Below are 18515 nucleotides of genomic sequence, written 5' to 3' on the forward strand. Positions count from 1 at the left end.
TCTTCCCATTCCATTCATGATCAGAGTGCAGGAAGAATGATTATCTGAATGCCTCTGTGTGTGCTGTAATTATTCTATCTTATCCTCACAATCGCCATGTGAGTGATACATAGATGGTTGTAGCATATTCCTTGAGTAATCATTTAAAGTTAGATTTTGAAATTTTGTTAGTAGACATTCTTGAGATAATTTATGTTTATCTTTAACTGCCTGCCACTTCAATTTCTTGAGCATTAGTGTAAAACTCTTCCATGTGTCAAACAAACATGTGACCATTCTTGCTGCTCTTCTCTGTATACATTCAATGTCCCTTGTTAGCCCTATCTGCAAAGGTTCCACATATTTTAGCAATAGTCTAGAATGGATCGTATGAGTGATTTGTAAGCAATCTCCTTTGTAGACTGACTGCACTTCCCCAGTATTCTACCTATAAACAGAAGTCCACCGCCAGCTTTACTCACAACTGAGCCTATGTCATCATTCCATTTCATATGCCTACAAAGTGTTACATCTGGATATTTGTATCAGTTGGCCAAATCTCAACTGTGACTCTTTGAATTATAGTCATAGGATACTACACTTTTTTTAGTTTTGTGAAGTGCACAATTTTAAATTTCTTAACACTTAAAATGCATTGTCAGTCTTTGCACCACTTTGAAATCTTAGCAAGACCTAACTCAATATTTACAAAGCTTCTTTCAGACAGTACTTCAATACAGATGACTGCATCACCTGTAAAAAGTCTGACGTTATTATTAACGTTCTCCACAAGGTTATTAATATACAACACAAACAGCAAGTGTTGAAATGCACTTCCTTTGGACACACCTGAAGTTACTTCTGCATCTGTTAATGACTCTCCATTCAAGATAACATGCTGCCCCCCTCCCTGCCAAAAACTCCTCAATGTAATCACGAATTTCACTTGATAACACATGTGATCGTACTTTTGATAGTTATGGTACTGAGGCCAATGCTTTTCGTAAATCAAGAAATACTGCATCTACCCGACTGTATTCAGAATCCAAGCCGGCTGGCATACAGGAGGCCATTCTGTTCAAGACACCTCATTATGTTTGAGCTCAGAATATGTCCTAAGACTCAAACTGATGTCAAAGATATTGGACAGTTCTTTAACATAATGCAGCACGTCAGCAACCGTATATGTATAGAAATAAACAATTTTTACAGCCTTCAGTTGCAACTGAAGGCTGTAAAAATTGTTTATTTCTATATTGGACAGTAGTTTCATGGATCACTTCTACCACCCGCCATGCAGATGGGTGTGACCAGTGCTTTCTTCCAACTAATGGGCACGGTTTTTTTGGTTTGAGGAATCTGTGACAGGTTGTAATTAGAAAAGGGGCTAACTAGGGCGCAAATTCAGAATATAATCTGAAAGAGATTCCACTGGGCCCTGGACCTTTGGTCAGTTATAATGATTTCAGCTATTTCTGAACACTATTGACCTTACTTTCAATTTCATTCATCTCTTCAGTGGCACTAGGATTCAAGTGCGGCATTTCATTTGGGTTTTCCTTTGTAAAGGGACATTTGAAATCAGAGATAAGCATTTCAGCTTCTGTTTTGCTACACTCAATTTCTGTTTTGCTACACTCAATTTCAGTTCCTGTCTCCTTTGCTACAGACTGGAAACTAACTTTGATGCCACTAACAACCTTTACACACACCAGAATTTCTTGTGAAAGATCATTTGATAATATTCTGCTACAATACTCACTGATATCATCTTGACAACCGAACACGTTTTTTCCACCATATCTCTATCTATAGCTCTGTGCTTTGTTTTACACCTATTATGCAGTAGTCTCTGTTCCTTTAGAAGTTTCTTAACAGTGACTGTATATAGTGGAGGATCCCTCCCATTACGAACTATTCTTCTGGGTAAATATCTATCCTTAATATGGTAAAATATTCTTTTAAACTTGAGCCATAGTTCCTCTACATGCTCCTGGCCTGCGCTGGAAGTTTCAAGTTCGTTATTGAGATATGACACTATTCATTTTTGATCCAGTTTACTGAACACATATATCTTTCTGCTTGCTTTCGTTGCCCTTTGTACTTTCGTAATCATTGTTGCCACAACAACTTCATGATCACTGATACCAGTTTTTAAGTGGTCATCGTCAAGTAGGGCAGGTCTATTTGTTGCCATTAGATCCAATATACTTCCATCATGAATGGGTTTCCAAGCTATGTATTCCAGGTAGCTTTCAGAGCTGTTTTAGGTGACCACTCAAGCCTCACCCTCCTGTACATATAACAGGTGTATTCTAAGTAGGCCTCCTTTAATGGGCATCTGTGCTAAGCTCTCCCCCCCCCCCCATCCCCGCCCCCGCAACCTACACACACACACACACACACACACACACACACACACACACACACACACACACAAATAACTGTTAAAAATGTGCAATCTTCGGTACACACTAGGGCAAGATTAACATTGTACGGTACAAAAGCTATGTATTATTAAAAGGTCTGTAGCTAAACGAATATCTCGATTTACTTACAGGCAGTATAAGACAACACCAACGAATACAAACAGATAATTGCTTTGAAAATACTCGATGTTCTTCACAATTCTCCTTGTCAGTCTGGGCAAGCTCCGTGGGGCCTGGAAGTTTGATGTGTTGATGAAAACCATCCATGGTCTAACAGTTTCCTTACGCTTCCCGAACCATTCACGGGCAGCGGGTGGGGATAACAAAATGTTGGCTGGCAACTGGAACATACTGATTGCATAGTCTTGTCAATAATTTTTTGACGTGAAACGGAAAGAAAATATATTTCTCATGATTGCTCTGTTGTTATAACACGTCACTGAATTCTGTATTTTACACTGATAGCCTTATTATACCGCTAGCATTTTACATTTCCTCAAAAACTTGCACTTCTTAACTAAAATATTATTTCGTCACCTGTCTGATTATAAGTTTAACATACTTTTTATTAATAAATAGTCTTTCACGTACTTATTCCCCGTCTGTTTCTCCTCTTGAGTGGTAATTAAACCGCTGACCTCAATATCCATCTCGTTCATACTGCTGGTGCTGACAGAAGCTAAACAAAACGTATGCGGTATTTACGTACAAAAGCCTTTAGTAGTGTTGATTTATGTGGCAGACTGTCTCGGGCTTATATTATTTGTACTGTTGTAATGTTTGTACCATTGTTTACAAGAGTTAAGACAAATGCGAATCAGTTTTTATGGCGGCTGCGCAAAACCGTAAATGCTAAGTGTCTAAAGGGCGTAGCACACGGATGACAAGAGATTTATTAAGGAAAAAAAAAAAAAAAAACTCGAACAATTCTGCGACGAAAAGCTGTGTTTCGATGGGATGTAATAGAAGGGCGAGCCCAATACATTAGTCAATCTACTCTTCGGCTAGATGACACCTAAGTAAATGCTTAAAAGCGGATATCATACAAAGGGAAGTATAATCCCATGAAACCAACGCGTTGAGTTACTAAAATTGTACCGTGTAGTAGGATTACTGCATGCATATTCTTCACGTGATGGGGAGGTAAGTTATAACTGAAGAGAAACTGAGAAAGTGAGCACAAATGATAATTGTTTTTATTTTTATTTTATATTGACCGGCTGTATACTATTTGATACAAAGAAGTTTAGCGATTCAGATCATGTTGGCAAATACATTCAGAAACCGAAGTCATTAAAACTTAAACAGTCTAATTGGGGGAGTGCAGTATAGTAACATGCTGTCTGCTTGAGGTCTGTTAGGTGTGCGTTTGAACTTCCTCACAAGTTACTAAACATTTCAGATCATAATATAATATAATGTAATGATATCATTCTTATGCATAAGGAGAATTAGCTTAAAATAAAATAATCAATCTGAGTTTGTAAAATGAAGTTCTGTAATTATACCATTCTGTCTCGTTTTGGCCTCAGTGACAATTAGTATATTGTGATAGTTTAAATGACATGTATAATGAAGTTCACAGCGAGTGGGCCTTGTGCCAAATAGGGACCCAATTAAGTAAAAGGGGTCAACGGAAGTGTAAGATTCCACCAGTCTGCTTTGACCCATGGCGTAAGGGTGTTATGGTGTGTGACGTCATTAAGGCGCGGAGTTTATGAGTTGGTTGTGTTTGTAGATTTTGTAAATTTTTTTTCGTCATTTTGTGTGTTTTGGGATCGTGGTGTGTTTTTTTTTTTTACTGTTATATTTCGCTTGTCCCCTCCCTAAAACACTCAGTTTCTCGCGGTTGTCCCGTTAGTTTGATTGTATTTTAGGAGGGAGATGTTATTGTCTTATTTATACGTATTTTCGTGTTTGTTGCTGTGTGTATGTAGTGACATCATTGGCGCCATATTGCAGACACTTAGAGTAGCCATTTCCACCATACTGATGACGTCATGGGTCAAAGCAGATGGGTGGAATTGGACACCTCCGTAATCCCACCTGATGGAATACCATTACAATTCCACATAGAGGATGCAAAAGAGCTTGCTCCTCTTCTGGCAGCAGTGTGCTGTAGTATGCTTAGGAATGAAGTATTCCTAGTAATTGAACAAAAAATTGCTAGTTTTCCCGTTTTCAGAAAAGACTGTACTGTAGTATGCTTAGGAATGAAGCATTCCTAGTGACTGGAAAAAGCATTGGTGGATAGGTACACACAACTGTAGGCATACATTGTTAATGTCAGTGTGTTGCAGAACTTCAGAACCCATTTTATTCTCATGTATTAAGACATTACTGGAGAGTCTTGTAGGAATCTTGGTATCTGCAAACAATGATCGTGTGAAACTCGGCTTGCTCTGATCTCACACAAGACCCAGAAGATAGCAGAACTCAAGTTGATATGTTCCCTGACTTAAAGAAGGCCTTCAATACACTTCTGCACTGTCACCTAATGAACAAAATATAAATATGTACAGTATCAGACAATCTTTGTAATATTAACAGCAGACAGAACAAAGTGTGTCATTCTTAATGGAGAGAAATCATCACACACAAATGTAAATTCTTACACACAGAGAAGTGTTGTAGGACGATTGCTGTTCACTACACACACAAATGACCCAGCAGATAATGTCAGAAGTCTCAAGAGATTGTTTGTGGCTGATGCTGTTGTGTACAGAGGAATCACAGTGCTAGACAACTTTAGTGACAAATGAAGAAGACTCGCAGAGGATTGGTGAGGGTAAAAGAAAAATGCTGTTGACACCCCAACACACACACGAAAGTAACATACACTGTATCGAAAGTCATGGAATACTTCCTAATATTGTATCGGACTTCCTTTTGCCTGCCATAGTGGAGCAACTGGACATGGCATGGACTCAACAGGTCCCTTGCAGAAGTATTGAGCCATGGTGCCTCTATAACCATATATCCTCTACAACCACCCATAATTGCAAAAGTGCTGCCAGTGCAGGATTTTGTGCATGAACTGATCTATCAGTACATCCCATAAATATTTGATGGGATTTGTGTCAGGCAATTTGGGCAGCCAGATCATTCACTTGAATTGTTCAGAATGTTCTTCAAACCCGTTGTGAACAAGTGTGCCCCAGTGACATGGCACACTGTCATCCATAAAAATTCCATCATTATTTGGGAACATGAAATCCATGAATGACTGAAAATGGTCTCCAAATAGCCAAATGTAACTATTTCCAGTCAATGAACACCCAGACCATTATGGAGCCACACCAGCTTGCACAGTGCCTTGGTGACAACCTGGGTCCATGGCATCTTGGCGGTTTCCACCACACTCAAATCCTACCACCAGCGCTTACCAACTGATGTCAGGACTCACCTGACCAGGCTAGAGTTTTCCAGTCATCTAGGGTCCAACTGAAATATTCACAAGCCCAGGAGAGACGTTGCAATCGATGTCATGCTGTTAGCAAAGGCACTTGCGTCAGTTGTCCGCTGCCATAGCCCATTAATGTCAATTTTGTGTTACCTCCTTAAAAGGCCACTTAGGGCTGAAAATGACCTGACTTCTGCCACAACCTCCATCACAAATCTGGAGCGAGCACAATATGTCTTGGTCACGGATCAACAAGCAAAGCAGGCAATGGTGACACAGCTGGCTGTGCCAGAAGGACAGAACATTGTGTGGGCTGTTGTAGTGCTTGATCTGCCTGCATTGGCTGGAGCAATGACTTACCTGTTGGCAAGTGGGGAAAGGAGAAAGCTGGTTCAAATTGTATGCCCCCTCCAATCTGTAGTAGTGGGATATACCCAACCAGCACCCAATTCTGCGGTCGAAGATAGGCCAGCAGGGGACACTGTTGGGATGGCACCAGGTAAGCATGCTGCTGCAATTGGGAGCCTCCCACCAGAACAATCCTGCGACAGGCCTAATCTCCTGTTTGGATTGGTGGCAGCTGCATCAATGATCCAACAGGTCACAGAAGCAGCTGACTGAAATGACGGGTCAGCTGCTCCCGACCAACATCCACCACATACAAATGGTGACCTTTGTAGCCTACTGTGACACATGGCAGCCAATCCTGCTGACGATCGAAAGACCAAGCCCTAAAGGCAGCCCAATGAGGAAAATGCAGTGAGCTCCGACCGTCCAGGGCATGCAACTTGGTGTGCAACAGAACCATGTTATCTAAAATTAGAGCCCCAAAAGACCTTGTAGCTGGCACCCATGCAAACATTCCGCCAGATTGCATCAGTTAACAAGCATAGCCTGATACATGGCAAGAATACTAGGTAGTGGATCATCATGGGGTGAGGCAGACATGGATTTTGTTTTGAGTTTTGAACCTTTGCAGAAATCACATCCCCCTCCCAATTAGAAACTTGGTGAAATGGGACAGTCAGATGCTGAATACCATTGCAAATGCAAAAATCTGCAAACTCCTGTGGCACAAATTGCTAACTGTTGTCAGAGATGAGAGTTCAGGGACAGCCCTCAATAGCAGAAATGAGTGACAACACATCGACCACTGACAACCACGTGCTTCCCAAAAGAGGCCTGCAAAGTCAGTGTACAGCCCGTCCCAAGGGTGCTCCAAAACTGGCCAAAGGGGAAACTGATGTGGCAGTGCAGCCTGGTTCTCTGTACAGGCCCTGTGAGCCCATACAAGATGTTCAATATTGTGATCAGTTATTGGCTAGTAGTAGTTGATGGCCAAAGCTTTCATATGAGATGTACCCCAGTGTGACACCTGCAGCAGCTGGAGTGTGCAAGGATGCAGTGCTGGAGTGTCTTTCTGTTACTCATATTTAGAAGGTATGAGTCCTCTGACTTTACAAATTCTGAACAGCTAGACCCTGGTTAAGTAGGTACGGATCTCCCAAGCAAACTGAAAAATTAAATTAGGGGGAGCCACTTTGTCAAGTACTTCTTGGCCTGCAAATAAATTGTGCAGTTTATTTCTCAAAATGGAATATACCCTGTTAAGAAAGCAGTATGGATGTTTGTTTCTACAGGGATATCTGGCAAGTAATGAGTGTTTCACTCCAGTTTTAACTCTCTCACCTCTGAGGCTGTCTTTTCAGTGGAGGCTTTATTATCTCAACACATGATTATCATTCCACTTCTGCTGTAGATATAAAAAAGATATCTTTCCTACTCTAAAAGTTTCAGCACCACTATGTGTGTTGTTAGTTAGTTAGTTACAAGTTCTATAGCTCATCAGAATGATTTTTTTATTGAAATAATGTGGAATGAGTCAGTTTACACGTATACATGATACACTATTAGTGTTAATGTTAATGAAGGCAATATTTCTTTTAATCCTACTCATGCCACTACCCTTAAAAGCTTCTTTTTTCCATTTAATGCTGTACTGGAGTATGAAAAGTGAGTTAGTTGTATTTTTTATCCTTACCTTCTTCTTTCTATGACTCAAGAACCCAAAACAATTGTTGCAGTGGTTTTTGGAGAGCTGAGCCATCATAAGGCAAGGATTAAAATCAATAATAGTACCTTCAAAATCTGGTACATCATAAACAGGAACATCTAAAGTTTTATGTTCAATTTTTTCTCTATCACTTTGGAGAGGGCCTTTCTCTTTCTATAACACAACAGCAGTCTGCATCAATTGCTTCCTACAAGATCTCAAGGATTGCTTTTAATTTTACATTGTCTGAAGAAGTTGCTGCAGTATACTGATGTCTTAAGAGCAGGAGCAAATAAATGTCCCAAATGTGAAAAGCTTTAATGCCTTATAGGCTTCCTTGAATTTACTATTGTCGTGGTATCACTGCTGCAGCAACCAAGAGAATTTGACAGTAATGCCAAGAACGCTGTTCTTGCAGAAACCAGTGGTGGCACAGGGTAGTGTAAACAGTTAAAGGTAATGTGAGAAGTGTGGGCAGTAACATAAATTGGTGACTAAGTGTAGAAATGTATCAGTTCATCCAGTCTCTGTTCCCAGCATTTTTAAATGTCAGACCCAATCAGTAACTAAAATGCTATGAACTCTTGAGAGAATAATGTTATCTAAATGTGACGAGAGTGTCTGTTTCTAACTCCTTTGCAGCTAACTTCATTGGGGCATCACCACAATAAATTAGGAGACTGAATTTCTCTAAGAGAGTAGGTATGATGTGGTGCTTGATGCAATACAGTAACACAGAGAAATTTCAAGACACAGTTATTTGCTTACCATTCCCCAAAGGCATGAGGCAGACAGAACACTTGACATGAGAACCACTCCTGGTGTTAATCAACATGTAAAAAGACTCTTGTCACTATGCTCAACACAGCATTGCATTAGTCAGCTTTGTGTGCTGTTGTTCTGATACAATAATACAACTTGACAAGGAGATGCTACAAATAGGCTCGATGACCTACAAGGAGCGAAGAGTTTGGTGACAGAGCTTAGCAGACCTGTGTATTGGATCAGACAGCCTTGTCAGGTAACAGCCAATAGAGGTCAGAAATAAGCTCCATATACTTGCTTTAAACTCACCAGTGAATCCTGTGATGTCATCTCTGAACTCGCCATCTCCATGTGTCTTCGACTTGCAAGTGTCTGCTGCAACCCACTTGTCACCTGAGACTGTTGCCGGGTAAAAGCAGACTCAAATCTCTTAGAAAGGAGAGCGAGTATACAAGTTTGCAAGTATAACCACAGATCACAGCATTCCTGCTACATATGCAACCATTTTGAAAGAAATTTTCACCATTAAACTGTAAATTACTGTTCATTTATTTCACATAATCATGGCTTCGGCTGTATAGGCATTCTCAAGTGCAAGTTGAAATGTGACATGACAGAAGCAAGCTATATGCCAATATAACACCCTATCAGTTAGCAGTAAAATGTCTGCTTGTGTCTGTGTATGTGCGGATGGATATGTGTGTGTCTGCGAGTGTATACCTGTGCTTTTTTCCCCCTAAGGTAAGTCTTTCCGCTCCCGGGATTGGAATGACTCCTTACCCTCTCCCTTAAAACGCACATCCTTTCGTCTTTCCCTCTCCTTCCCTCTTTCCTGATGAGGCAACAGTTTGTTGCGAAAGCTTGAATTTTGTGTGTATGTTTGTGTTTGTTTGTGTGTCTATCGACCTGCCAGCACTTTCGTTCGGTAAGTCACATCATCTTTGTTTTTGTATATATAATAGAGGGAAACATTCCACGTAGGAAAAATATATCTAAAAACAAAGATGATGTGACTTACCAAATGAAAGTGCTGGCAGGTCAACAGACACACAAATATACACACAAAAATCTAGCTTTCGCAACCAACGGTTGCCTCGTCAGGAAAGAGGGAAGGAGAGGGAAAGACGAAAGGATTTGGGTTTGGGTTTTAAGGGAGAGGGTAAGGAGTCATTCCAATCCCGGGAGCGGAAAGACTTACCTTAGGGGGAAAAAAGGACGGGTATACACTCGCGCGCGCGCGCGCGCGCGCGCGCGCGCACACACACACACACACACACACACACACACATATATATATATATATATATATATATATATATATATATATATATATATATATATAACAGAGGGAAACATTCCACGTGGAAAAAATATATCTAAAAAGAAAGATGATGAGACTTACCAAACAAAAGCACTGGCAGGTCGATAGACACACAAACAAACACAAATATACACACAAAATTCAAGCTTTCGCAACAAACTGTTGCCTCATCAGGAAAGAGGGAAGGAGAGGGAAAGACGAAAGGATGTGGGTTTTAAGGGAGAGGGTAAGGAGTCATTCCAATCCCAGGAGCGGAAAGACTTACCTTAGGGGGAAAAAAGGAAAAAAGGAGGAAAAAAGGACAGGTATACACTGGCACACACACACACATATCCATCCACACATACAGACACAAGCAGACATATTTAAAGACAAAGAGTTTGGGCAGAGATGTCAGTTGAGGTGGAAGAGTAGAGGCAAAGAAGTTGTTGAGAGACAGGTGAGGTATGAGTGGCGGCAACTTGAAATTAGCGGAGATTGAGGCCTGGCGGATAACGAGAAGAGAGGATATACTGAAGGGCAAGTTCCCATCTCCGGAGTTCGGATAGGTTGGTGTTGGTGGGAAGTATCCAGATAACCCGAACGGTGTAACACTGTGCCAAGATGTGCTGGCTGTGCACCAAGGCATGTTTAGCCACAGGGTGATCCTCATTACCATTGGTAATGAGGATCACCCTGTGGCTAAACATGCCTTGGTGCACAGCCAGCACATCTTGGCACAGTGTTACACCGTTCGGGTTATCTGGATACTTCCCACCAACACCAACCTATCCGAACTCCGGAGATGGGAACTTGCCCTTCAGTATATCCTCTCTTCTCGTTATCCGCCAGGCCTCAATCTCCGCTAATTTCAAGTTGCCGCCACTCATACCTCACCTGTCTCTCAACAACTTCTTTGCCTCTACTCTTCCACCTCAACTGACATCTCTGCCCAAACTCTTTGTCTTTAAATATGTCTGCTTGTGTCTGTATGTGTGGATGGATATGTGTGTGTGTGTGCCAGTGTATACCTGTCCTTTTTTCCTCCTTTTTTCCTTTTTTCCCCCTAAGGTAAGTCTTTCCGCTCCTGGGATTGGAATGACTCCTTACCCTCTCCCTTAAAACCCACATCCTTTCGTCTTTCCCTCTCCTTCCCTCTTTCCTGATGAGGCAACAGTTTGTTGCGAAAGCTTGAATTTTGTGTGTATATTTGTGTTTGTTTGTGTGTCTATCGACCTGCCAGTGCTTTTGTTTGGTAAGTCTCATCATCTTTCTTTTTAGATATATATATATATATATATATACAGACACAAGCAGACATATACAGAGGCAAAGAGTTTGGGCAGAGATTTCAGTCGAGGCGGAAGTGCAGAGGCAAAGATGTTGTTGAATGACAGGTGAGGTATGAGTGGCGGCAACTTGAAATTAGCGGAGATTGAGGCCTGGAGGATAACGGGAAGAGAGGATGTATTGAAGAGCAAGTTCCCATCTCCGGAGTTTGGATAGGTTGGTGTTAGTGGGAAGTATCCAGATAACCCGGACGGTGTAACACTGCGTCAAGATGTGCTGGCCGTGCACCAAGGCATGTTTAGCCACAGGGTGATCCTCATTACCATCAAACACTGTCTGCCTGTGTCCATTCATGCGAATGGACAGTTTGTTGCTGGTCATTCCCACATAGAATGCGTCACAGTGTAGGCAGGTCAGTTGGTAGATCACGTGGGTGCTTTCACATGTGGCTCTGCCTTTGATCGTGTACACCTTCCGGGTTACAGGACTGGAGTAGGTGGTGGTGGGAGGGTGCATGGGACAGGTTTTACACCGGGGGCGGTTACAAGGGTAGGAGCCAGAGGGTAGGGAAGGTGGTTTGGGGATTTCATAGGGATGAACTAAGAGGTTACGAAGGTTAGGTGGACGGCAGAAAGACACTTTTTTTGAAGACTACTGTAAATTTATTTTAATGTTTATTCAGACAATGTCTAACAATTACATTGACATACACACACTTCCGAGTGTTACCAAGTCTATAGTGACAGTCCCAGAAAACATGACAGGAGGATGATGTGCAATCTGTAAGTGGTGATTAATGATTAAAGTAAATTACAGATATGAATGATAAGCTATGCATCTCATCATTAGTTCTTAAACACAAGTTGCTATGACCAAACAGATACCGAAATGGCTTGCTTTTTAGTCAAAGGAATATAACAGTGATGTTGCTTTGTGCCCAATTTTCGTTTGATGCAGCACATACGTTTTCTCATGATGGAGTTGGAATCAACTAGAACACAACCATTTTGTTTGCATTGGATCTGATTTGTATGTTTTTCGACTGAAGCATGGACTATAGTGTGAAACGTATTCCAGACATCACCACTCCTCTAATGGAGCATGTTTGCAATTGTATAATTTGCATAATTTTTGTATTACACCCTCCACAGTCTTACAAAACATGGCTTTGTTAAAGGCCATCTGCTCCTGACAATCAGTCATTTCTTGTTGTCAGAGGTAGATTACAACAGCAAGATCTTGTACTCATCTTCCGTACTAACAATAAGTTACGATTATCCTTACAGTCCTGCATGCTTCAGTCAAGAATGAGTTGATAAGTATGAAGCAACTGCATTGTCACAGTTCCCAGATTTGTCATACTCGCGAAACTGCAGCGGGAACAAAGCAAGCTCTTTAACACTAATCTAATAGTAGCACCTTGACTTGTAAAGACACAGCCAGAACACTGGACTTGTGCTCAATACATTTATGATCTGTAGCAGCCGATCACGTTGCATAGGATCAAAGATTCAACATCAATAGGCTGTCAGTGAAAGGCAGAAAACATGAAGTGCCTTCACCAAGATATCACTAGCTATGCCAAGCACGTTGCTCTTGCCTACAAGATCACTGTATACACACCAGTTGACCACCACTGCAGCAATTCATCAACACAATGCTACCAATGGCACTCAAGGGCTTAAGACATGAGCACCTCCATTGGACCAGAGATGAAGATGCCATGAATCAGTGCCAAAATGTGCCTACCAGATGAGAGCTTGATGTAACCCACAATGCCCAGGTCCCCCCCCCCCCTCCCCCCCAGGGGGCTTGCCACTCTTTGGTGGATTTGTGCTTGGCTGCCATGGGGCCCCAGCCTTTGCAGCATCTTTCCCTTTCTGTGGTGCATATCTGTCCTCTTGCTGTTCTTTTACCCCTCCCTTTTGCTGTTCTTTTACCCCTCCCTTGCAGAACATGTCTGGGCTGTTTGTGGAAATGTATTCAGGATTTTTAGTAGCCAATGTCACAATACTCTCCACTGTTTTTCGTTCCTTTTTTAATTTCTTCATTCACCTTCTCCTATCCTTACTCCTCTTCGACGTTAGAGGTTCCTCTTTCTCTTCTTCTTCCCTGTATGCTCCTGAAGGCCGGCCCATGCATCTGACGTGTAACAGGTGATTGAATGTGTAATTCCCAGGCTCGGATCAACAGGTAGGGTTTGCATGTACCCCTGGTAAAGGTCAGGCCCAAGGAGCGGTGATTGCCTGAGCAGCTACCTTCCCAAATTGCCGATTGGTCCCTCTGTCAGGTGTTTAGGAGGTGTGATCTGAAGGTGTGAACAATCTCCTAAGGCAGGTGCGCCCCCTTCTGAAGCCCCCCCCCCCCTCCCCAATTGGAAGGAGTGTGACATCAGAGATGTTGGCAATCGTGGGATATTTTCTCACAATGAGCCAATCATCTTCACAGTCAACCTCTACAAAATGTAAACAGAATGAGGCTAACAATTCAAAGACCCTCCCATCTGCCCCACGGTTCCTCATGGTTTCACATTCTGAAAACGATCAGTCCTTCACTATGGTAAATCCGTTTACTATTCAGAAACGTTTTGATGCAATTGCTGGTTCTATTAAATCCTGCTCTAGTTTATGCAATGGCACTTTGCTTTTGGAGACTACTTCGGATTGTCAAGCAGAACAACTGCTTGCAGCTTCGTTCCTGCATGGGTATCCTGTTCGTGTCGAGGCCCGTCGAACGCTGAATTCTCCCCTTGGTGTACTTAACACTAGGCTGCTTGATGGTCTGACCGAGGCAGAAATCCAAACATACCTCTCTGATCAGAGTGTCATTGCAGTCATTTGGGTAGTGAAAAAAATAGAAGCCTCCTTAGTGCCCACATGCATACTCTTTCTCACTGTTGTTGAGTGGTTCTTTTGTCAAAGATCAAAGCAGATTATGAAGTTATCACAGTCAGACCGTGTATTCAGAACCTGATGCGCTGCTACCAGTGTTATCATTACAATCACACTCAAGAGTTGTGTAGACTCCCAGCCAAATGTATAACCAGTGGTAGGGATGCTCAAGAGGCCAATTGTCCGTAACCTTCTCCCCGCTGCATCAACTGCTATGGTGACCATGCTACCTTCTCCCGTGATTGTCCCATGTATCTCAATAAGTGGGCTGTCCAGAAGTGCCTTAGCTGGTCACTCGCAAGTTGTTGGCTTGTTAGAAACCCTATGTTCTACCATCTGGCACATACAGTACTACTCTTGCTACATCTCACTCCATGAAGGACATGGCCATGTAGATATGTGACCTCAAATTTAGCGCTGTAGTTGTGAAATTGCTCAGTGTCAATAGCATTCCCATCTCCTACTGCAGCTGTGCAACACGCCACCAAACTTTCACCTCAGTGGAGCGAAGTCACCTGCTACACAACCGGCAGGCTGGAAAGGACAGAAGGAATACTCCCATGAAGACTTCCTCTGCCCCTCCAGCCCACCAGCATCTGAGTCTTTCCCTGCCAACCGGAAAGGTTCCAAGAAGTCAGATGAAGGCAAATGATCTTCTCCTTTGCCAACTCAAAGATCCTCTTCAGCATGTTGCCACCTGCCCTCGACCAGACGATCTCCATGTTGTCGGTGTGCACAGCCGACCGTTTTTGTGCCTTGGACTCCACAGGCTGACAGAAGGAGAATGCCAATGCTTCTGTAGCCCTCATGGAGCAGAATGTTTAAGGCGGCACTCATCAGTGGCTGAGGCTACACCCCGTCATTTTCTCCTCATCATGACTCTCCTCCAATGGAATGTTTACGGTCTTTGATCCAACAAAGAGGATTCACGGCTGCTTGTAGAATTGCAGCATCTGCTTGTTCTCTGTCTTCAGGAAACAAAATTGTGTCCTCACGATCGCTTTGAGCTCTCACATTTCTTCCTGGTCCTTTTGACCTTACCCTCAACAACGGCATTCCATCTCATGGATTAGTCATGCTGCTCATACAGGGTGACATTCTTAGCCAACCCACCTCCCTCATTAGCCACCTTCAAACTGCTGCAGTTTGCCTTTTCCTTCTTCACTTGACCTTTTTCGTTTGTACCGTTTCTATCCCTTTGTCATTTGATGTCACCAAGGTAGACTTCCTCCAGATCATTGGGCAGATACCTCACTCATTTCTGCTGCTTTGTGACTTTAATGCACACCATCCCCTGGGTGGTTCTCCCAGAACCTGTCTGAGAGGTGCCCGCTTGGCTGACCTCAGTCAACTTAACCTTCTCTGCCTTAACACAGGAGCACCCATGTTTCTTTCCGACTCCATGTGCACATATTTCTATTTGGACCTATCCTTCTGCACTACCAAGCTTGCCCGTCATCCCGAGTGGTCTGTTCTCTTCGAGACGCACTCGAGAAACAATTTCCCATGTGCTGTCCACTTGCTGACTCCTACCCCACATATGTGCACACCCGAATGGTAGCTTACTAAGACTGACTGGAGGCTTTACTCCTCCCTGGCAACCTTCAGTGAGCAACATTTCCCCAGTCTGATGACAAGATCGAATATCTCACAAACGCTATCCTTACAGCCGCAGAATGTTCCATTCCTCACATTTCCTCTTTACCATACTGTATCCTGCTCCCTTGGTGGATGCAATGCAATTCACTTGTGGAGATGTGATCTCCATGTTTTAACCATCATCCTACGATGGTAAACTCCATTCATTATAAACAGTTGTGTGTGCAGTGTCATTGCGTTCTTCAGGATAGCACAAAAGCTAGCTAGATCTTATTTACTAGTTCTTTTAACGGTTCCACCCTCTCTTCCGTCATGTAGGCCAACCTCCAACGGCTCTCTGGGACCAAGATCCACTCCTCCATCGGAAACGAGCAGAGGAGACTTGGGTGAGATTCTTCTCTTCTCAGAATCGTGAGCGCTACAATGCCACCTTTACCATGAGGGAGATAGATCATGCTCTCACTTCATCCTGATCCTCCTCGCCAGAACCAGATGATGTTCACATTCAGATGTTGCAGCACATTTCTCTTGCGGGCAAGCACTTTCTGCTTCGTACATGCAACCACATCTGGGCAGAGTGCACGTTTCCTAGATGCTGGCGTGAAGCCACTGTCATACTCATACCAAGCCCGGTAAGGACAAACACCTTCCTTCTAGCTACTGCCCCATTTCTCTCACAAGGTGTGTTTGCAAAGTGATGGAACATATGATTCACGCCCAGCTGATATGGTGGCTTGAGTCTCATAATTTGCTAACCACTGCACGGTGTGGATTTTGAGCATGCTGTTCTGCAATTGGACATCTTGTCACTTTGTCCACCCATGTCGTGAATGGTTTTCTGTGGAAATCCCAGACTGTAACCGCGTTTCTCGATTTGGAGAAAGTCTATGACACCTGCGGGAGGACTGGCAGCCTCCGTACTCTCTACATGTGGGACTTCTGTGGCAGGCTGCCCCGTTTCCTTCAGGAATTTTTGAAAGACCAAGTTTTAAAGATATGTGTGGACTCTACCTTGTTGGACATCTTTATTCAGGAAAATGGTGTGCCTCAGGGTTCCATCCTAAACATCATCCTCTCTGCTATCGCCATTAACCCTATAACGGCCTGTCACAATTTTGCCATCTATTGTAGTTTCCACGGACCTGTCTCATTGAGTGGTGTCTTCAGTGATGTCTTGATCGTCTTTACTCATGGAGGATCGACAGTGACTTTTGTTTTTGCACTGACAAAACCATTTGTATGAATCTTTGGCTGCGCAACTGGTTTCTTTGACTGTCTTTACTCCTTGGGACTGTTGCTCTTCCATTCATTGAAACTTTGAAATTCGTGGGACTTGTGTGCAACAGGAAAATTTCTTGGTCCTTCCACATGTCTTACCTGCCAGCCCACTATATGCAGTCCCTTAGTGTCCTAAGTGTCCTCAGTGGTACTTCCTGGGGAGCAGATAGAAGCACCCTCCTCCATTTGTACCGCTCCCTTGTCCATTCGAAACCATTCTATGGCTGTTTCATTTATGCATTTGCACATCCGTCCCTCTTATACCGTCTTGATACTATCTACCATCATGGCGTCCATTTGACCACTGGTGCTGTTAACACTAACCCGCTTGAGAGCCTGTATGGAGAAGCTGCCGGACTACCGCTGCCATGCCGCTGTGACTTTCTCCTTAGCAGATATGCATGCCATTTGTCTGCCATGCGTGGCCACCCATCCTATGCCTCCTTCTTCGATGACTCCTTTAGTCACCAGTATGGGGTGTGCCCCTCTTCTCTGTTAACTCCTGAAGTTCACTTTCGGCTCTTGTTCCAGCTGCTTAAAACTTCATGCTACCTGCAGCTTTCCCAGTGAGTGTAACTTTTTTGGTATCAGCTCCCAGAACACTGCTCAGTATTTACAGCAAAGCTCTTGGCCCTGTGTCAGGTCACACAGTACATGCGGTGACACAGGCTTTTCAATTGCATCATCTGCTCTGACTCTCTCAGTGCCCTTCAAAGTGCTGCACACCACTTGTCCATTAGTGCAGCGGGTCCAGGAGAGCTGTCACTTGCTGATCTTGATGCAGCCACTGTGACATTTATGTGGGTCCCTGATCACGTCGGTCTGACAGGAAACAAGGCTGCTGATGCTGCTGCCAAGGCTGCAGTCCTTGTACCTTAGCCCGCTAGTTCTTACATCGCTTCCGATGATCTCTGTGTTGCCATCTGTCAGCAGGTGGTTGGCATCACCATTTGCCCTCCCTCATTAAGCCTCTTCCAGCAGTGTGGACAACCTCCTCTCAGCCCTCTCGCCATGAGATCATTTTAGATGCTTTTGTGTTGGACACTGACTTTTTAGCCATCGCCATTTGTTAAGAGGTGCTCCACCAACACTTTGTACACATCATGCTCAACCATTGACAGTCCACCATTTCCTGACTGAATGCACTTTTTTTAACCACTTATGTTCTCATTTGTGTTTACCGTCTGATTTACGGATCGTTTTTGCAAATGATGCACGGGCTGTCAACTGCATTTTACTTTTTATCCATCATAACAATATGGCAAGAGCCATTTAACTTTTAGTTCACTACTTCCATTTCTCTATGGCGTATTTTATAGACCTTTCTCCATGTCCCTGTTTCTAGAGGCCTTCTCTTCTGTTGATTGGGATTAATGTGTAGCCATTTTTAACTCTACACCATTTTGACAGACTGAAGCTAAGCTTCTCCATCTCTCAGCAAAGGATCTTGTAATTCCTCATTACACAATAGAATATTTGTTTCATAAATTTTATGTACTATATCTTTTATCTTTCCCAGAAATTTGAA

General features: G+C 43.0%; 1 protein-coding gene across 1 annotated transcript in view; it reads right to left on the reverse strand.

Annotated features, from left to right (window-relative positions):
- The window catches only part of LOC126203096 (prenylated Rab acceptor protein 1), a 48765-nt gene extending 45522 nt beyond the window's left edge, over positions 1–3243 (reverse strand). Inside the window, exons 1-2 of the mRNA XM_049937339.1 lie at positions 3000–3243; positions 2538–2759 (exon numbers count right to left, since the gene is read on the reverse strand). Coding sequence (XP_049793296.1) covers positions 2538–2759; positions 3000–3067 — 290 coding nt within the window. The 5' untranslated portion in view covers positions 3068–3243. The remainder of the gene's footprint in view (positions 1–2537; positions 2760–2999) is intronic.
- Between the last annotated feature and the right edge of the window lie 15272 nt (positions 3244–18515).

This window comes from Schistocerca nitens, chromosome 9, assembly GCF_023898315.1.
Source record: "Schistocerca nitens isolate TAMUIC-IGC-003100 chromosome 9, iqSchNite1.1, whole genome shotgun sequence".
NCBI classification, from domain to species: domain Eukaryota; kingdom Metazoa; phylum Arthropoda; class Insecta; order Orthoptera; family Acrididae; genus Schistocerca; species Schistocerca nitens.